The 22,388-nt window shown below is 43.7% G+C and overlaps 1 protein-coding gene across 1 annotated transcript; it reads left to right on the plus strand.

The window, feature by feature from the left end:
• The first annotated feature begins 802 nt into the window (after positions 1-802).
• Positions 803-21,187, plus strand: LOC135505167 (synaptotagmin-13-like). The gene is made up of 6 exons (XM_064924313.1): positions 803-1,232; positions 3,557-3,779; positions 6,230-6,367; positions 9,216-9,517; positions 19,695-19,815; positions 20,000-21,187. The coding sequence occupies exons 1-6, from the start codon at positions 1,059-1,061 to the stop codon at positions 20,308-20,310; spliced, it is 1,269 nt and encodes a 422-aa protein (XP_064780385.1). The 5' UTR covers positions 803-1,058; the 3' UTR covers positions 20,311-21,187.
• The last annotated feature ends 1,201 nt before the right edge of the window (positions 21,188-22,388 follow it).

Consider the following 22,388-nt stretch of genomic DNA (forward strand, 5'->3'; position numbering starts at 1 on the left):
GAAGAGCTTGCAAAGTGGAACTACTTGCAGTCAGCTACTGTTGTTAGTAAATTAGCCTTTGAGCCTTTTTATTTGTCATGTTCAAGTGTTGTACTTTTGGTTACAGAAGTGCTAAGATCAGTGCTTGGCCTCAAGATGTTTTTACAGGTTTTGGGGGTCTGTTTGTACTGTGGGTTATGTTGTTTCCATGGAAACTGCATATTAAGGCAAGGTTGGGGGACAAAATATAGAATTTGATGAGAGAGAATATATTTTTTTTACTGTTCATGTGGCTAAATGAAATGTCTTCATAATCTAGCTATTTCAGATTCAGAGATATGTTCAATTCAGAGAGATATCCTTTGCCTAGCCATGAGGAATAAACATAAATATGGTGGTGATGCACATTCTCCTGGCTGAACAGCATAATGGGGATAGTGCATTGAGAGAAGGGGAATGAGATCAGCCTATTTTTTTTAAACTTTCTGTTGGTGTGTAAAAAAAAGAAAATGTTATTCTGGGGAGCAGGATTTTTTCAGATATCAGACATGGATGTGTCTGAGGGCAACAGGAAAGTGATAGTGGGGAAGAGAAGGAAGGAAGAGAGAGAAACGTAGAGATAAAAAAGCAAAAGAGAGACAGGGAAGGTAAGCATAAATGAAACAGACATAATACATGAAACAGACATATTCTGTCCTAACCAACTAACCAGACAGCCAGCCTGTACCCTCCCACTCCTTTCTCTCCCTTTGTCATTAACCCATTCCTCCTCTCACTGAATATGTGCAAGCAGACAATGCAGACTGCCTCTCTCTCACGCTATTCTCTTCTGCAGACAGCAACATTCTCCCTCTGTCTCTGGATGAGGGAACTGCAGATTGAAAGTCCTTGCAACCAACTGCTGGTACCCGAATGAAGTGTAGCCTGTCTCCTGAAAAAGCATCCTATTTTTGTGGGACATTTGATGCAAACTAACCAATCAGCATCTTTATTTGTAATGCTGCCTGAAGAGTAACTTGGACATTTTTAGCTTCCTTTCTTCCTTTTTATTTTTTCCTGTGTTGCCCTTCTTGACCAGCATGATTTTCACCACAGCTGCTGTCCTTGGTGCTACGCTGGGCACTGCGTCAGGCATCCTCACTCTCTGTGGGCTCTCATTGATCTGCAGGTCCTGTAAGAAAGGCAAGTCGGAAAGTGGTGAAGATGCAGACCCAGAGAAGGCTAAACCCAGTGTTCTGCACTCCTCAGAGAAGGTGAGCTGCCCTACTACAGTACTTGGACATAAACTCAGATCTTAGAGAGCTTACTTTCCTGGGAGGGTAACTACCATCACCGCAGGGAACTTGGTGAATCTGTGTCACTAGGTTTATGTGGCGTGGGACTGGAGTGAATGCCATGGTTATTGAGTGATAACATTGACTAAATGTCATATCAAATGTAGAGCTGTTTTTTTAAACATCTCATATGTGATCTATAATTGTAGTGCAAAAAGCTTTGTCCTGTATGTTTGATTTGAGCAACTACAGTTTCACTGAGTAGTAACTACTCTGAGTGGTAACTAACTTACTTTGAGTAACTACAGTTTCCCTTGGTAAATAATATAGCTAACTGCAGTTGTTTAATACACTGACGCAACAACTACTCTTTTGATTTTTGAACTGGCTAAGACGATTACAAATATCTGCTTATGCCTGCCTTTGATATCTCCCTTAACTGATATTAAGATTCTAACACAGGAAATGCAGAAGTAAAAAAAAAACATCAGATAGGGGTTACATTACAATGAAGGACTGCGTTAAGATAGAGCCCTTCAATTGGCTCCTCTGATGACCATTTGTTGTAGTCTTTTTACTGTCATAGGCACTGTAGTACAGCACTCTATTCTTGTTCCTATGGGCTGCAGGAGGCTTAACCTGGGACTTGGCTTGTGGCATTGTATCACAGTTCTGCTCACAAACAGTGTCCTTTCTGTGGGAAAGGTTGATTGTCTGTTGCAGTCCCCTTTACAGTGAACCCACCCATCCTCTCTCTGAGCCAAGCGAAGGGTGTTGCACGTATGTCCACATTTGACCTTGAGTGGTTAGTCATAGAGTGAGATCCCACAGCTTTGAAGCAGACTTAACACCTCAGCAACCACGTTGAAGAGCTACAGTGTGTTTAAACAAACTACAGTGTGTTTAGTTCCTATGGCCTCATGGTCTGTGTAGTGTTCCTGAATATGGGTCTCATTTGAAGATGGCTAAATAATGGTGTTAGAAGCAGATAATATTTTTTTTTAAAGACAAGCGTATGTTCGCACCCAGCAATCCGATGAGTTTGTGACAAGGTGATGAGTGATTCAGAATCTTTCAGAGCGGGAAAAAAAAACTGCTAGGACTAGCCTAATAAAGAATGCATGGGTTCCCTGCACATCTGTGTCAGTGTAATTTGGGGAGCAGGATACCCCTGCAGCTCACGCTACAACCTGGACTCAGGCGTAGACTTAATATAGTAAATGTAAATCTGGGACACTACAATTAGTATTATATGTTAAGTTTCGTTTGGTATGTATTCATTTCTGGATGTCGATCATCCATTTCGTATGATATGTTAAGAATTACAATTGGTTGTGGCTAACGTTAGCTAGGTGGCTAACGATAGCTAGGCAAGGGGTTAGGGTTGAGGTTAGGGCTAGGAGTTAGGTCAAAGGATTGTTAGGGTTAAAGTACGGAGTTAGGTTAAAGTTAAGCTAACATGCTAAGTAGTTGCTAATTAGCTAAAATGCCGAAGTTGTCCGTGATGAGATTCAGACACGCAACCTTTGGGTTACGAGACATTTGTGTTAATCCTTTAACCTAACTCCTAACCGTTGTCTTATGTAACCATACCAAACGTGACATATCATTCTGATTTGATCATCCCAGATGTACATTTACTATGTTACTTCTAGTCTATGCACACAGCCTTCCTTTCCTCAGCGTACACAAGCCCTCGCACATGATGTGCACCAGGGGGACACCACGTTCCAGTCAGCTTGCTTTTTGCAGCACTTCAACTGTGCTGCTAAGGAGGTGAAAGAACACTTGCTGGGTGGAGAGATTTAGTCCTCCTCTGAATTGTTTATATCCCATTATGGAATGTAACTTAACAATGTGCAATTTATTCCACAAGCATAAATAAAGTTCAATACTTTAAAATAATAGCTTCCAGTTACCAGTCAATGTTATCATTGAGAGTTTGATTTGGGAGAGTAATGATGCATGCCCAGGAAGAATGGATGGAAATTCTTAGCAAGCATAACCATAACTCACCCATCTGAGTGGCCCACATTTAGCTGACTGTCAGAGAGTTGCATTCACTGTAAATTGGTGTTCCATGTTTTCCTGTGAATTGCCAGACTGCAGTGATATTGGACTGCTATGGCCATAATGAACCCCTCTGGGATTGATTGCATACAGCAGGCTTGCTGTCTTTGAACTGCATGACCAACACTAAATCTTCATGAAAGCAGTCTACAAACTTGCTGTGATTTCTCACCACACCTTGTATCATAGTACAGTATTATTAGCCTGTGTTTAACCATCTCTTCCTCCTCTAGTTCAGTGTGGAAAAATCCACAGAGCCCATCCAACCAAGGACATTGTTGAAATTTCCTAAAATATACAAGCCCAAACCATCTGTGACCTCATCTGAGGTCATCAGCTACCCTGATCATGCCTCAGAGAAGGGGGGCGAGCCCTCTCCCGAGGGACCCTCGACTGAGCCTGATGCTGGTAACCAAGCAACTGACAGCTCTGACACATTCACGATCCTCAGACAAGGTAAACCCCAACCAATAACATACACCCTGAATTAAACAAGCTAAATTCCTTTATCGTTTCCTATTCTTTTCACAGCTACTATGCCTTCATCATATACAATGTGTTATACTCTTCAGTTATTTAGATTCAACATTTTTCAGGTGAAATTTTACATGTGAAATTTTGGACCTAGATTGAAACCACTTTTTCTCTGTAAATCCGTAAAACAAATCTTGGCAGTTTCTTGGCAGAAACAAATGTTGTTGCTAATTACTGTAGTCAATCACTTCCTTCTATTGTATTAGAGTTACCACTCACTCAGTCTAGATAATTGTGTTTGAGTTACTTAAGTCTATTGGGCTCCCAAGTGGTTCAGCAGTCTAAGGCACTGCATCTCAGTGCTAGAGACGTCACTACAGACGCTAGTTAGATTCCAGGCTGTATCACAACCCGTTGTTATTGGGAGCCCCATAGGGCAGCACACAGTTGGCCCAGCGTCGTCCGGGTTAGGGCTTGGTCGGGGTAGGCCGTCTTTGGAAATAAGAATTTGTTCTTAACTGACTTGCCTAGTTAAATATAGGATAAATACAAATAAACTCACCTCTCCTCCTGCCAGAGCATTGTGATCAAAGGTTTTGCCCCACTCTCCCTTCTTCCCTCCCCGTCCCTACACTCATCCACTTAGTGTTATTGATGTGTCCAGTCAATGGAACCTAATGCATGATGGATAGGACTGGTCCCAGAAGGCTAAGATCTTCCTACTGCTATTCTTGGTGCTTTCTTACACCTGAATGCAGTTGCCTTACGGTAACAGCCAGTTTGGCTATACATAGTTTCTCAAATAATTGTTTCTAAAAAAATAAATGTACGATGCACTGATTTTCATGGTTTAGTCGATGCACACATTTACCATTCAATATCCCCAGGAAGAAAAACAGACGGTAATTTCCATATAAAAGGACCCATGAGCACCAACCTGTTAAGTTCATAGGAGCATATCAAATTGGGTGTCAAAAAAAAAGCTAAGGGTCTATATTTTAGAGAAATGAAAATGTATATATACAATTCGGAATGAGCAAAGCCTTCGATTTCTGGTCAAACAGATGGAGAAGGGGTCTTAGGAAACATCTTACAGAAAAAGTCTGAAAAGGAAGTAGAAATCAATCAAAACACAATAATGTTGGAAGTAAAGATCCCTGCCAACTAATATCAAAACTTATATTTAGTTTTGCGAAATGTTTCTGCTATCTGTAAGTTTAAGAAAAATTGCCTTGTGCCTTGATATTACATTACCAAAAACCCATACATCTTTAATATATTTTTAAATTTCTCTTGCTCTTATGAGAAATTACAAGTACAAGTAACAAGTAAAGGTAGACCTATCAATTAGTTGTAGTATTTTTACTGATACCAATTTTGTTCATGAATTATTAAGTGATTAAAACTTGAAATTGTGTTACCAAATCGATAATTTAATTTCCGAAACATCGGTAACAGAATTTCTGCAATTGAATTGGCTACAATGGGAAATCATAGTCACAAACCACAGTTGGGCTCACAAGTTTGAAAAGTACAGTACATTACAGTAGAGGAAAAGCAAGGAAAATTAGACTATAGTTCAGTACAGTACTGGGGTAGAGTTCAGTGCAGTACACAGTAGAGCACACTAGAGTAGAGCACACAATAATGTACTGTATTGTACTGTACTGAAGTCTACTGCACTGTACTGAACTATACTGTACTGAACTCTACCCTACTGTGCTGCACTTCGATGTCCAAACTTGTGGAACATAGACGTCTGTGATTGGTTCAGATTTGGTCTGGTCTGGACCAAACAAATTTGGTCTTGTTTGGGGGCAGAGCTCATTAAAATAATAGCCATTGTGAAGAATAATACCCAAATATGCAAAGGAGGATATTGCATATTTATACCTTTGTGTACCGATTTAGGATACATCACCATGAAAAGAATGACATTCATATCCATAATTATGCATTTCTGTGTAGTACAGATCACAGACCCATGAATAAATTCCATTAACACAATTCTGTTACCGGGTGTAAATCCACTTTACTTACTGTAGTTCAATAACCAAAATAAATGTTGTTTTTCAAAGTCAATGTATCATGTCATAGCTGACACCCCATTCTTTCTGCAGACATTGTTAAGACTTAATTCGGAACACATATTTAACAGAGTTTTTGGAAAACGTGGACACATAAAACAATTGAGGGAGATTTTACCAAAATTCTGTTACCAAACTTTGCATCTGCATATTTCTTCCAGTAAATGTGTTTTTTTGTCAAATGTTCAGTGTAAATTGTTAAAAGTAGTCCTTGTGCATGGAGTTATAGCGTTTGTTGAACTTTGAAATCAATGGTTTTTGTTTGGCATACATTTGAAGTGAAAAATCTCAGCGAAATTCCATTACCAAGGAATTGACCAACCCTAACGCCGTCTCCTTTCCCAGACTCAAAGGACAAAACCCCCTGTGCAAGGGCTCTAACCAATGGGATGACAACAAGCAGATCCATCCTCCACCCTAAGCTGCATTTCTCTCTCACCTATTATACAGACCAGAATGAGCTACACATCACCGTGATAGAAGGTAAGGCAACAATCTCAACAGTATGATCTGCCAGTATGTCCACTTCATGGAAGTTATGAAGGGTGAGGTATCACTAAACATGATATTGACCCTAGTTTACCTATTAAACATACAGTTGAAGTCGGAAGTTTACATACACTTAGATTGGGGTCATTAAAACCTGTTTTTCAACCACTCCACAAATTTCTTGTTAAGAAACTAAAGTTTTGGCAAGTCGGTTAGGACATCTACTTTGTGCATTACACAAACTTTTCCAACAATTGTTTATAGGCAGATTATTTCACTTATAATGCAATTCCAGTGGGTCAGAAGTTTACATACACTGACATACACTAAGTTGACTGAACTTCAAGGCCTACTGTCACGAATATCACCGAAGGTGGCTCCCCTTCCTGTGTGGGTGGCGCTCGGCGGTCGTCGTCGCCGGTCTACTAGCTGCCACCGATCCCTTTCTCCCTTTTCGTTTGGTTTTGTCTAATTGTTTTCACCTGTTCCTTGTTGGGGTTTTTGGGTTGGTGTTATTTAAGTTTGCTTAGCCCGCTTGTGTTTGTGCGGGCTTGTTGCCGTGTATGTAAGAGGTGTATTGTTTATTGTTGGGTTTTCGCTGTCCGGGTATTACCAGTGATCCTTGGGTTGTGTTTGCACCTGTGTTTTGTCTTCACCCATTTGTGTGTTCCTGGCTTTTGGACATTAAAGAGTTTTTTCCCTCGAAACTTCTACTTTGGTGCGAAAAGTGCAAATCAATCCCAGAACAACAGCAAAGGAAATTGTGAAGATGCTGGAGGAAACAGGTACAAAAGCATCTACATCCACAGTAAAACCAGTCCTATATCGACATAACCTGAAAGGCCGCTCAGCAAGGAAGAAGCCACGGCTCCAAAACTGCCATGAAAAAGGCAGACTACGGTTTGCAACTGCACATGGGGACAAATATTGTACTTGTTGGAGAAATGTCCTCTGGTCTGATGAAACAAAGATAGAAATGTTTGGCCATAACGACCATCATTATGTTTAGAGGAAAAAGGGGAGGCTTGCAAGCTGAAGAACACCATCCCAACCATGAAGCAGGGGGTGGCAGCATCATATTGTGGGGGTGCTTTGCTGCAGGAGGGACTGGTGCACTTCACAAAATAGATGTCATCATGAGGGAGGAAAATTAATTGTGTGTATGTAAACTTCTGACCCACTGGGAATGTGAAGAAAGAAATCAAATCTGAAATAAATAATTCTCTCTACTATTATTCTGACATTTCACATTCTTAAAATAAAGTGGAGATCCTAACTGACCTAAGACAGGGAATTTTTACTAAGATTAAATGTCAGGAATTGTGAAAAACTGATTTGAAATGTATTTGGCTAAGGTGTATGTAAACCACCAACTTCAACTGTATTTAAGTACTTCCATGACAGTGCATTTCTTTCTGTCAAACCTCATTTATTAACATTATCAAAGAGGTCAACAAGCAGATGTCTTCTGCAAATGAAAACAAGGATAAAGGAAAAAACTAAGAGGCAGTTGTCCGCAAATAGAATAAATAAATGTGAGGCAACAGTTAATCAATAGTGACAATTAGATTGAAACTGTAAATGGAGACCTCACAACCCAATCCCCTCAGTGCATCGTGTCTTGTGGAACAATATTCCGAAGCCAATAGTGGCAAAGTGATGACGCACCAACACTGTCACACTGGCTTAAACTATTTCAATATTCTACCTTGCTTCTTTTATGTCCTCCATCTACAAAATAATTGATTTCATTTGTGGTGAGACAAAGCAATCCACCGGCCTCCCCCTTCATAAGACTGTGGGGGATTTGATAAGGGGTTGAGTAGCTTGGACGCCTTTGCATTTGCCCTCTGTTGGCTGGTCCCCGTATGTCGATGCTTCGCGACTAGATGCTGATGCGTCACCCAATGAAAAGGTCAACAATGCATCTACTTTGCCTTGCGGGCGGTTGGGTGGGTGGTAGTTGGTGGTGAGGTCGGGGTGCAAGCTGTCACACTGTTCATACCAGCATCATACGCCTATTGAGATATGCTAACAGAGGACACAGGTTCTCTGCAGGCCAGCTATCTGCTAGTCCTGCCTCTTTGGTTTGTTTATCACCTGCCGAGTGCTCAATTATATCTCATTATATCCAAGCCTTTAGCTTCATTAATTACTATTTTTATTCAAGGCGTACCGTCTGCTTTGGTGTTAGAGAAACTGTTGGAAGAGACCTATGCCGGGTCTGCAAAGTGCTTCTGCATTGTTTATCATAAACACATCTACTAGACATACGCATTATCTCCTTATAAATACATAGTCTTTAAAGTTCTAACTTCAGTGAATTTGACATAATAAGATATTTTGCAGACCTGGTATTTTGCAGAATTGGGATTTCGTTCTGCCACCTCTGTTCTCTTGGCCCTCCCACCCCTACGGGAGGGCAGCTTCCGGTCAGCCCAGCTCTTCTCTGTCCTGGCACCCCAATTGTGGAACCAGCTTACCCCTGAAGCTAGGACAGCAGAGTCCTAGCCCATCTTCTGAAAACATTTTAAACCCGATCCTAAATAATCCCACAGTACCCCCCCCCTCGCACCCCCTTTTCACCCTGACCCCCCCCCCCCCTTAAAGAAGGCCTTTGTGAACAGACACTACTCACTAATATGTGGTTATCCCATCTAGCTATCTTAAGATGAATGCACTAACTGTAAATCGCTCTGGATTTGAGTAATTTTGCATCTGCTAAATTACTAAAATGTCAAATGTAAAAATGTAATTAAAACTACATTTAATAGACTGCTATTCTCAGGGTTCGCTCCCCCTCTCTCTGTTGCCTTCCTTCCCTCTCTGTCTTCCTCTGTAGCGGAGCATTTGAGTGTGGGGTCGGGCTGTGAGGGCTATGTGGCCGGAGTCCTGACCTTAGCAGCAGGACAGAGGGAGGCCCAGACTTCGTTGCGACGCCTGACCAGCCACACCCGCTGGGAGGAAGGCCTGGTGTTCTCCCTGCCAGGGGGGTATGAGGTGGAGGGTGAAGTGGCTCTCTCCCTTCACAGTTGTGACCACTTCTCCCAGAACACCAACCTGGGCGTCATGAGGTTCAAGCTGGTTGATGTGGGCATGATGTCCAACGCAGACTGCTGGGTCGACCTACAACCACCAAAACAGGTAGGCTACCCTGTTCTTATGATTGATATATAGTAGACAGCATTGGCCGCAAAGTTAAAGAGCAACTGCTCCTAAAAATGAACTAATCCTTTTGAAAATGGCCTATTGGCAGAACATTTATTATATTGTCAAAATTGACTAAAAAGTCTAAATAGGGTAATTTTGGTCATAAAGTCAGTTTGGAACTGAAGGGTGGGTTTGGATTATAATTATGTCAACAAATCATGCCCCGTTTTGCCAAGCTCCACATGCAAATCACCACTCCTCCCACTTCGCTTCCCTTCTTTAAATGGGGCTCCGTTGTTTAATCGCCCCCAGCCAACATGTTCAAAGGATCACGGCCGTTTGAGACTGAAAATATCTATATGGATTGACCATGCAATGCATGCGTCCAGCAAGAAGCATAGCCAACAACTATGGTTTGCATGCCCTGCCGAATGACCCTATCATGCGGAATAGGTGGTTGGAGTTTGTTGGTCCCCAGTGGTGGTGAGTATACCGGTAACTAGATCATAGACTGCTGGTTATGTATCTGGTTATGTTTACTGATAATCATTATCATCGCTAACATAGCTGATGTTAGCTAGCTAGCTGGTTAGCGTTAGCCTACCTAAATCCAACTCAGATTTGGCATAGGGGCAACGTTAACATTTCAAAAGAAGGCAAATAATTAGTAGGAAAGCCTTTTGTCATGACTGATGTTCTAAGATTGAGGGGACCACCGTATTTTAGTTAGCTAACATTAGCAGTGCTGGCTAATTTTTCTTTACAAACTTTGCTCGTAACAGTAATGGCAACATTGACATCTCTCTAAAGTAAATTTGACGACATCATACTATGGCAAAGTTGTATCATACTAATTATTTGGTTACTTTAGCGATGTAATCATATTTCCATGCCACTCTAAGTTTATGCTCCAGGTAGGGCACAAATAAATATGGTTGTTCCAGAGATGTCTAGTTTGCAGCCAAACATGCAGCATAGAGACCAGCAAGAGGGCCCTCATCAGCATGCAGACTTGCCCTCGCTGTGAGCATTCCTATGGCAAGTATCCGGCCAGCAACCTTCACCTGTCAGCGGCAACAGCTTTCACAGGCTCATCATTTGTACAAATACACAAGGTAACCCGCTTCGTTACTTTGATACATTCTGATAACCCAATTGTGAAACATAATTGATGCAAACCGACATTACTTGTTGCTTATTTTCTACCTTTTTAGATACATATAATGTCTGGGGCATAAGCGAGCTTGGTGGAACAAGCTTGATCTGAAGTGAAATAGAAAGATTAACTCAGCGTTCAGGTTGGATCCACCAGGCTAATCGTAATCAGTGCTCTGTGTGTGTGTGACCGACCAGTATCTTTGATGAGGGGCCAGGAGCTGATCTATGCTGCTATGCCCATCAAAGGGGCTCTGGCAAAGACCTCACCTCCAGCCTCACCTCTTGCCTGCTAACCAACGGTCGTTGATAGGGAGAACAGAATTAGGTAGGTCTAGTCTAACTTGTTCAAACTTCAACATAACACCCGTTTGTGTGTCAGATATTACCTACATTTAAGTCATTTAGCAGACGCTCTTATCCAGAGCGACTTACAAATTGGTGAATTCACCTTCTGACATCCAGTGGAACAGCCACTTTACAATAGTGCATCTAAATCATTAAGGGGGGGGGTGAGAAGGATTACTTATCCTATCCTAGGTATTCCTTGAAGAGGTGGGGTTTCAGGTGTCTCCGGAAGGTGGTGATTGACTCCGCTGTCCTGGCGTCGTGAGGGAGTTTGTTCCACCATTGGGGGCCAGAGCAGCGAACAGTTTTGACTGGGCTGAGCGGGAACTGTACTTCCTCAGTGGTAGGGGCGAGCAGGCCAGAGGTGGATGAACGCAGTGCCCTTGTTTGGGTGTAGGGCCTGATCAGAGCCTGGAGGTACTGCGGTGCCGTTCCCCTCACAGCTCCGTAGGCAAGCACCATGGTCTTGTAGCGGATGCGAGCTTCAACTGGAAGCCAGTGGAGAGAGCGGAGGAGCGGGGTGACGTGAGAGAACTTGGGAAGGTTGAACACCAGACGGGCTGCGGCGTTCTGGATGAGTTGTAGGGGTTTAATGGCACAGGCAGGGAGCCCAGCCAACAGCGAGTTGCAGTAATCCAGACGGGAGATGACAAGTGCCTGGATTAGGACCTGCGCCGCTTCCTGTGTGAGGCAGGGTCGTACTCTGCGGATGTTGTAGAGCATGAACCTACAGGAACGGGCCACCGCCATGATGTTGGTTGAGAACGACAGGGTGTTGTCCAGGATCACGCCAAGGTTCTTAGCGCTCTGGGAGGAGGACACAATGGAGTTGTCAACCGTGATGGCGAGATCATGGAACGGGCAGTCCTTCCCCGGGAGGAAGAGCAGCTCCGTCTTGCCGAGGTTCAGCTTGAGGTGGTGATCCGTCATCCACACTGATATGTCTGCCAGACATGCAGAGATGCGATTCGCCACCTGGTCATCAGAAGGGGAAAGGAGAAGATTAATTGTGTGTCGTCTGCATAGCAATGATAGGAGAGACCATGTGAGGTTATGACAGAGCCAAGTGACTTGGTGTATAGCGAGAATAGGAGAGGGCCTAGAACAGAGCCCTGGGGGACACCAGTGGTGAGAGCGCGTGGCGAGGAGACAGATTCTCGCCACGCCACCTGGTAGGAGCGACCTGTCAGGTAGGACGCAATCCAAGCGTGGGCCGCGCCGGAGATGCCCAACTCGGAGAGGGTGGAGAGGAGGATCTGATGGTTCACAGTATCGAAGGCAGCCGATAGGTCTAGAAGGATGAGAGCAGAGGAGAGAGAGTTAGCTTTAGCTGTGCGGAGCGCCTCCGTGATACAGAGAAGAGCAGTCTCAGTTGAATGACTAGTCTTGAAACCTGACTGATTTGGATCAAGAAGGTCATTCTGAGAGAGATAGCGGGAGAGCTGGCCAAGGACGGCACGTTCAAGAGTTTTGGAGAGAAAAGAAAGAAGGGATACTGGTCTGTAGTTGTTGACATTGGAGGGATCGAGTGTAGGTTTTTTCAGAAGGGTGCAACTCTCGCTCTCTTGAAGACGGAAGGGACGTAGCCAGCGGTCAGGGATGAGTTGATGAGCGAGGTGAGGTAAGGGAGAAGGTCTCCGGAAATGGTCTGGAGAAGAGAGGAGGGGATAGGGTCAAGCGGGCAGGTTGTTGGGCGGCCGGCCGTCACAAGAAGCGAGATTTCATCTGGAGAGAGAGGGAGAAAGAGGTCAGAGCACAGGGTAGGGCAGTGTGAGCAGAACCAGCGGTGTCGTTTGACTTAGCAAACGAGGATCGGATGTCGTCGACCTTCTTTTCAAAATGGTTGACGAAGTCATCTGCAGAGAGGGAGGAGGGGGGGGAGGAGGATTCAGGAGGGAGGAGAAGGTGGCAAAGAGCTTCCTAGGGTTAGAGGCAGATGCTTGGAATTTAGAGTGGTAGAAAGTGGCTTTAGCAGCAGAGACAGAGGAGGAAAATGTAGAGAGGAGGGAGTGAAAGGATGCCAGGTCCGCAGGGAGGAGTTTTCCTCCATTTCCGCTCGGCTGCCCGGAGCTCTGTTCTGTGAGCTCGCAATGAGTCATCGAGCCACGGAGCGGGAGGGGAGGACCGAGCCGGCCTGGAGGATAGGGGACATAGAGAGTCAAAGGATGCAGAAAGGGAAGAGAGGAGGGTTGAGGAGGCAGAATCAGGAGATAGGTTGGAGAAGGTATGAGCAGAGGGAAGAGAGGATAGGATGGAAGAGGAGAGAGTAGCGGGGAGAGAGAGCGAAGGTTGGGACGGGCGCGATACCATCCGAGTAGGGGCAGTGTGGGAAGTGTTGGATGAGAGCGAGAGGGAAAAGGATACAAGGTAGTGGTCGGAGACTTGGAGGGAGTTGCAATGAGGTTAGTGGAAGAACAGCATCTAGTAAAGATGAGGTCGAGCGTATTGCCTGCCTTGTGAGTAGGGGGAAGGTGAGAGGGTGAGGTCAAAAGAGGAGAGGAGTGGAAAGAAGGAGGCAGAGAGGAATGAGTCAAAGGTAGACGTGGGGAGGTTAAAGTCGCCCAGGACTGTGAGAGGTGAGCCGTCCTCAGGAACGGAGCTTATCAAGGCATCAAGCTCATTGATGAACTCTCCGAGGGAACCTGGAGGGCGATAAATGATAAGGATGTTAAGCTTGAAAGGGCTGGTAACTGTGACAGCATGGAATTCAAAGGAGGCGATAGACAGATGGGTAAGGGAGAGAGAGAGAATGACCACTTGGGAGAGATGAGGATCCCGGTGCCACCACCCCGCTGACCAGAAGCTCTCGGGTGTGCGAGAACACGTGGGCGGACGAAGAGAGAGCAGTAGGAGTAGCAGTGTTATCTGTGGTGATCCATGTTTCCGTCAGTGCCAAGAAGTCGAGGGACTGGAGGGAGGCATAGGCTGAGATGAACTCTGCCTTGTTGGCCGCAGATCGGCAGTTCCAGAGGCTACCGGAGACCTGGAACTCCACGTGGGTCGTGCGCGCTGGGACCACCAGATTAGGGTGGCCGCGGCCACGCGGTGTGGAGCGTTTGTATGGTCTGTGCAGAGAGGAGAGAACAGGGATAGATAGACACATAGTTGACAGGCTACAGAAGAGGCTACGCTAATGCAAAGGAGATTGGAATGACAAGTGGACTACACGTCTCGAATGTTCAGAAAGTTAAGCTTACGTAGCAAGAATCTTATTGACTAAAATGATTGAAATGATACAGTACTGCTGGAGTAGGCTAGCTGGCAGTGGCTGCGTTGTTGACTTTGTAGGCTAGCTGGTAGTGGCTGCGATGTTGACACTACACTAATCAAGTCGTTCCGTCGAGTGTAATAGTTTCTACAGTGCTGCTATTCGGGGCTAGCTGGCTAGCTAGCAGGTTGATTGCATTACGTTACCTTAAAAGAACGACAATAGCTGGCTAGCTAACCTAGAAAATCGCTCTAGGCTACACAATTGTCTTAGATACAAAGACGGCTATGTAGCTAGCTAGCTACGATCAAACAAATCAAACCGTTGTACTGTAATAGTTTCTACAGTGCTGCTATTCGGGGGCTAGCTGGCTAGCTACGTTAAAAGAACGACAATAGCTGGCCAGCTAACCTAGAAAATCGCTCTAGACTACACAATTGTCTTAGATACAAAGACGGCTATGTAGCTGGCTAGCTACGATCAAACAAATCAAACCGTTGTACTGTAATGAAGTGAAATGAAAATGTGATACTACCTGTGGAGCGACGGAATGTTGACCGGGTAGTTGAAGTTCAATTTGGTAGAGGTTGGCTAGCTGTTGGCTAGCTAGCTAGCAGCATCTCCTACGTTAAGGACGACAAATAGCTGGCTAGCTAACCTCGGTAAATTAAGATAATCACTCTAAGTCTACACACTCTAAACTACACAATTATCTTGGATACGAAGACAGCGAAGACAACTATGTAGCTAGCTGACACTACGCTAATCGAGTCGTTCAGTTGAGTGTAATAGTTTCTACAGTGCTGGTGGACAGTGGATGTTAGCTAGCTGCTGGGCAGATAGCAGTGTAGACTACGTTAGGACGACGAAATAAGATAATTATGCAATTATCTTAGATACAAAGACGGCTATGTAGCTAGCTAAGAAGAAATTGCTAAGATTAGACAAATCAAACCGTTGTACTATAATGAAATGTAATGAAAAGTTATACTACCTGCGGACCGAAGTGTAGATGCGACCGCTCGCTCCAACCCGGAACTATTATCCTACCATTGGTAATAGAACAGTGACTATGTGCATGTGTTAACAGAAACATGAATGGAGCCAGCACATGAAGACTTGCAAGATGATGGGATGAAGTCCAGACTGACAGATGAGCTTGATACAGATGTCTCTGAATGGAGAGAGATCTTGCACTCTGCATAAACATTTTACTAGAAACAACTTTTACGTGTGTTTTTTTAAATTATTGAAATGAATGGTGTCAGTCAATATGGGGAGGGAGAAACCTCTTTCTATTCTGCATCTGATCAGGGAACTCCTGTTGCATATGGGATTTCACACAGGAAGGTATGACCACTCTGACATGTTTGCCAAGGTAGCCCCACTACCACTTGACAGGCTGATAGGCACAGTATCTGTATCGACTGGGAATGACAATGAAAGGTGCTCATTGGTATGTTAGCAGAACACTGCTTCTACGGTCTTATGTAAAGGGTTGTTTTTTCTACATGGAACTGTTGCTACATTTTAAACGTTATCAAAACACTTAGTTTAAAATGTATACATGCATTCAGCAATTGCATTCCTCGTTATTACTCTGTAGGCTACTGACCTATTCAACGTTTTCTCCGTCATCTCCTCACGCATCTGTAGTTATTCAACTCAACCTCCAGGAGGTTTGTTGGGATTGAGTGGGAGGAAATGGCTGCAGGCAAGGTTCTGACAGATGGTTGTGTCCTGGTGGTGGAAAGGGCCCACGTAAGAAACACCCACATCAAACCACACCCCCAAGCCAACTCAAGTTTGTTTTCTGTCATAGCCGCAGGCATTTCTTGAGTGTCACGAATACGCCGGGAGTCAGGAAGCAGGTGCAGAATGTGAGTTTAATAATGATAAATGCAGATAAAACAAGTGTACAGAACGTGAATCAAACCAATACTGCCTGATGACTGAGGCTACCGAGGGCTAAATAAAGGGACGGTAATCAAGGTGATGAAGTCCAGGTGTACATAATAATGGTTGCCAGGGCCTGTGGGTAGTTGACTGGTAACGTCAATCACTGGTGAGGGTGAGTGGGAGTATGGTCAGAGATGACGTCCTACGGAAGGCCATAGTGCCGGAAGACCTGCTGGAACAGTGCCTCTGCCACCTGGAGAGCGGTAAGGAGACCAGAGAGAGGGATAAAACGGCAGGATTTGGAAAATCTGTCCACAATTAACCATAACAGTGGTGAAACCATCAGATGGGGGGGAGATCAGTAACAAAGTCTATGGACAGATGGGACCAAGGCCGCTGAGGCACAGGAAGGGAAAGTATCCCTGCTGGAGCGTGCTGGGGAGATTGATGCGCATACATGGCCGCCCCTCTACCATAGTGGACCCCTGGTTGGAACGCACCAGACACCACTAAAGCTGGTGCCCCTCCTGTCCGCAATAGGAACAGAGCCCCAGCTGTCTCCGGCAACGCCGCTCTTCCGTGGAAAGGTGTGTGGCCCCTACCTGCATGGGTTCAGGCTCTGCCTCAGGACAGCCAAAGCAGGAGGGCGAGGAGAGAGATAGGTGTCGGTGCTCCAGAAGAAGGTTATCCAGACGGATGGCCATCGCGATGAGTGCGTCCAAGGATAGGTTGTCATCTCGACACGCCAACTCCGTCTGGACCTCTTTGCGCAATTCTCACCGGAAAAGAGTGCGGTGCTCCGGCTCATTTCATCTGCTGGAGGCTGACACAGTCCGAAAGGTGAGGGCATACTCCCGCTGGAGAAGTAACTCCCCTCCCTTTCTGCCCTCTGGGAGGATGGTCGAAGACTGCCTTGAACAGGGCCAACCTCTCAAAGGATCCCAGCTCTTCCTTTCCTCTCTCCCAGAAGGCCGCAGCGAGGCATAAAAGGAGCCAAATCAGCGTGTGCAGTTCCTCTTTTAATATTATTATATTTTTGTAAATTGAATTGTATAGGACTGTGTTCCTCTTTGAGACCATCATAGATATAGTTTGAGTACTGTAACTGTTTATCTTCTTTTGAAGATTGGGTGGTATGATGAGGGATTCTGAATTGGGGTGAGATGTATTGGCTGAGTCACTGATATTTTGTGTTTTTCCACTAACTATCTCCAACCTGTGCTTCTCTGGGCTGTCAGGTGTTCGTTATAAAAAAAAGTAGGCGTTGCCATGGCGTCCTTCCAGAGCCCTTGATCTGATAGTGACTTGAGCCATCCCAGCTCTCAAACTGGACAACTGTTCTGTGGATCTGGTGAAACTGAATACTAGGCACTGTGATCAAAATAATTTTTACTCAAGGCCAAACTCATTTTTCTCAATAGCTAGGTTTGGTCTGCCTGTCTGTATGGATACCCTGTAACAAGGACTGTCAAGCCTCCTCAAGATACAGCGACAACCATCCGGCTTTATGTTAACCTAAAGAGGATTTAGGTTAAAAGGACAGCTACTCAAACCGCTACAGAAAAAGGAAATCCATTTAACGCCTCATTCTCAGTGGCACAGGGAGTATTTGTATATAGTGTTGAAAGGGAGTTTGTTGTTGGACGTTTTGATAGAAATCTCTGAAAGGATTGAGTACATACAGAGACAAAATGTATACTGCAAGTTTATTCAGTCTCTGATCCATTTGCAAGGCTGGGAAACCTTTAAAGAAAAAAGGGAATTATAAGAAACCCCAATATGATCTTGTTTCTCTTTTCTTTCTGAACAGCTCATTCTATCCACCCACAAGCTGTTCTTCAAAACTTCAGCTACAAGGACACCTGAATGCAAATAGAGATTTAATAAAAAAACAGCCAGCTCTCCAGTCCTTCCTGGCAGCTCCATCGTAAGCCTCCAAGCTAGGCAGGAGATCAGAATCTACGTCATCACAAACCCTTGGGACTATCTTTCTTCTGGGATGCGCAAGAGAGCATGAAGTCCTGCCAGGAATCACAAACAGGGATGATGCACAAGAGGGAGATGACGGAGAGAGATACGAGGATGACATGAGAGAAATCAGTCTTTGCCAAAGACAAAGAGCAGATAGAGGAGATAGAGAGGACAGGAGGAGGCTGAGAAATGTAGGGAGGGTTAGGCGACAGTTTGTATGATTTAGGCTGTGACGCAAGTGATACACCGCCGCGGGAGAATAGCTATAAATGATTTCTAATTGAACACAGTGAGAAGTTTTTCAGCTCTTTATTTAATGGTCATAGCTGCATAAAGAGAACACAAGGGGCAGATGGGGCCGACAGAAGCCAGTGATGACACACACAGCAGTAGACTGTGCTGTAGCTCCTCAGGAGATTACACGCTATGATACTCCACTGAAGAAAGAGAGAAGATGTCTGATTTATCAGACGTCCACTGAAAGAGAGAAAACATTTTCACGAAACTGTTGATTTGGATGTGGATGTGCAGAGTTATGACTCAGAGAAGACCATTAATTCAAAAAATACAGACTACCCCATTCCCTTTGCATCGATTACTTACCACCCCTTTGATCTATTGCTCACAGCAAATCAAAGAGTGAGTCAGGCTGCTACTTTAAAGGGTTTACTTGCTATGTATCGCAGACTATAAAGGGATGCTCAAGCTGTAAAATTGTACTGTGCTCTTTGGTGCTCTTAGAATGATGTAGTTATTAACATGTCATTTTCAAGCATCCCCTAAAAAGACAATCATGCCTCGTCTATGCTAAATATTGGCTAATGCACAATCCTTGACTTTTTGTCCATTAGTAGGCTCCCTATTTTTGTGTGTGGCCTGTTTGAACATAATACGAACCTCTTCCTCATATGTGCACTACTGGATGACCAAAGACCCTAGATATCAGTTACTTTCACAAATCAACCCTCCACACAGTTTGGTTGTGCATGATAACAGTTTGACAAAAGGTGGCGTTGTTGACTGTAAAGCCTCTCCTACACACATATTGCGCATTACGTTTATATGATATTACTTTTACGACAGACTCTTTCCTGGTTGTAAGAGTCTCTGATATTCCACTTAGTAAAGTGACATATTGGGACATATTGCAGTATGTGTAGGAGTTGCAATGCCCCTAACCCACGCAGGAAGACCATTTACCAAAGTGGCATAATTTCAGATCAATATGAGATTCACCAGTAGCATCAGAAGCATAATGGCAGGGATCATAAGGATCTGTGCCTAATGAATCCTAGTCTTCCTGAGGCACAGAGGTGACTCACTCAGCCATTCATCCAGTCCATTTGATTACTAGTGAATCAGACCTTTGTGTCCGCTAATGATGGTGTCAAGGTAACAGGCCAACCTTATTGTCATTCATAAATGGACATTGCTTGTTGATATTTGTTCTAACCTATGTATATTAAAGTCTGCTATGTGTTGAAGTTTCCCACTGTGTGTTTTTGACATTATTTGCAGAGGAAACGTTTTCATGTGACCTGCTCTAATCACAGTGAATTGGTGTAATTGACTATTGACTACAATCGGCAGGATGTCCAGGCAGCTGGAGAGCTCCTGCTGTCTATAAGTTACCTGCCTGCAGCCAACCGGCTGGGAGTAGTGGTGATGAAGGCTCGAGGACTACAATCAGACAAGCTAAAGAACTCCATAGGTACACCCTGTTTATTAATTTAACCCATTGCCGCTCATACTGTATGACGCCTACAACTGCTCATTAAACCATACAACTGTGAATGGGTAGTCCATCCACAGGTTGACGCTAGAGTATGCTAAGATAGAAAAATATTTTTGTTGGTGGATGTCATTGTAGTGAAAGCCTCGTTCCTTGTTCCTAGACCTGTCTGTGAAACTGGCCCTGAAGCACCAGACTACCAAGCTGAGGAGGAAGAAGAAGCAGACGCGACGGGTCAAGCACAAGATGAACCCAGTGTGGAATGAGATGATGATGCTGGAGGTTCCCCGTGAGCTGCTGTCAAAATCCAGTCTGGATTTGGAGGTGTTGAACCAGGCAGGTCCTGGTGAGCAGGAGTCCCTGGGCCGCTGTCAGCTGGGTTTACAGGCCTCTAACACTGGCCTCCAACACTGGCAGCAAATGCTAGACAACCCCCGTAAGCAGATCGCCATGTGGCACCCGCTGTATGACTAAGATAACCACCTGTCCGCTTTGCCCTTCCAAATACCCAATTGAATATATTGAATATCGCAGAATTTCCAAGGAATACCAATTATGAACACATTTTATATATTCAATGAAACTCATCAATGCAATGTAATACTTTGCCTACAGTACCTATACTTAACCACCTCTATGATCTGTTTTTATAGCTGAACAGAATAAATATGATAATGTCTGTGTTTTTGTGTTATAGGGGATTGTGTATATGGTATGTAAGGGTATGATAAATATCAGTGAATTATTCTAGAGTAGAGCTGTCATTTTATTTGTAAAGGGATGTATTCAAACGCTTGGAAAGCAATCGAGAAAATGCACCTGGCAGAAACTTAAAGGCCAGCCAATATTAAACGGATAGGAGATTCAAAAGCCCGGTGTACTACTGAAAGGACAAGTATTAGTATTCATAGATATACTGTTACAGTGATGGGATTACAGTGGACTACATGTTTAAAGTGTATCTTATTACACAGGGTCTAAAAACGGCAGCTAAAGTTTTCCACATGATGTATTAAAAAAATCATGCAGTGTTTAATCTAGTAATATACTGTATTTGTCATTTTTATGAATATGTGCAGCTGAATTCTATCTTAGGAGAATACGAGAGTTGATATACATGTTATATTTAAAGTAGTTACAACTAACAACTCAATTTCACACCTGTTTCCATTCAACCCACTTTGCTTCAGTTATGTACAAAAGGTATTGTTCTCCATTGTGGTTTTATTTTTTACATAGCTTATGTCAAGTGAATTGCTTATAGACTGTGCCAGTGAGGAACACACTGTGTCATTTGAAAATGTACACACTGACACACAAAATGTGTGAAAATAAAAACATATTCAAAATATATCATGCCAAAATCTGATTCTCGTCGAGTTGTACTGAGGATGTGCAAATACCCGGGCATCCAGAGAGCACTATGTACAGTATCAGCACCTAACACTACATCTGGGCAGACATTGATGTAATATATCTATTTATTGATACTTCCTATCCTCAGAGCTCATTTTGCGTAACTGATATAACCTTGGACCTGACCTACTATACAGTAGCTAGCTTTTCATAGCTGAATGAGCTACCGTTATCACGTTGAGATGAAGTTACATATTAATATCACCGGTCCAAGCCATTTCACAAAAAAACAAAGATTTACTGTAACAAACGGGAATATCTAACTATTAAATGATAACTTATTGACTAACTAAAGTATGGCTGTTTCACATGCACGGTGTTGAATTTACAAGAACACTGGTAATAAACCCCCGGGCTGACAAGGTACAAATCTGTCGTTCTGCTCCTGAACAGGCAGTTAACCCACTGTTCCTAGGCCATCATTGAAAATAAGAATTTGTTCTTAACTGACTTGCCTAGTTAAATAAATAAAAATATATGTTTATATGTATGTTTTTTTCTAGGAAATAATTTCAACAAATGTCTTATTTTGTGTGTTATTGTACTTAGGCCTTAAGTCATCATTTGTAGATATTTAAAAAAAAAATCTACATCTTCATGAGATTCTGAATGATCTTTTGCCAGATTGTTTTAGCATGCCATGGTCATTATATTCCTGCCTATTTGTTAAGATATGAGCTTGTGTGTAAGTAGTGCAATCATTATGCATGCAATGGTGTGCAATGCGCATACACTTTATAGCCCTAAACAACAGCACTTCCAACTAATGATGTCGCTACATTGTTATGTAAATTAACCGATGCAGAGGCAGTGGTTGGATATAAGGCAACAATAAATCATCCAGCATTTCCAGGCAGTTGTCCTTTTTAATAAATATATATTTTTAAATTTAACTAGGCAAATCAGTTAAGAACAAATTCTTATTTACAATGACCGGCCTAGGAAAAATGGGTTAACTGCCTTGTCCAGGGGCAGAACGACAGATTTTTACATTGTCAGTTTGGGGATTTTTATCTAGCAACCTTTCGGTTACTGGCCCAACGCTCTAACCATTAGGCTACCTGCCACCCTTTCTGTGGACAATCCATTACAATCTCCCTGCAGCTGCAGACATGGCCAGAATGAATAACGAATGT

The sequence above is a fragment of the Oncorhynchus masou genome, chromosome 2 (genome assembly GCF_036934945.1).
Source record: "Oncorhynchus masou masou isolate Uvic2021 chromosome 2, UVic_Omas_1.1, whole genome shotgun sequence".
Taxonomy (NCBI): domain Eukaryota; kingdom Metazoa; phylum Chordata; class Actinopteri; order Salmoniformes; family Salmonidae; genus Oncorhynchus; species Oncorhynchus masou.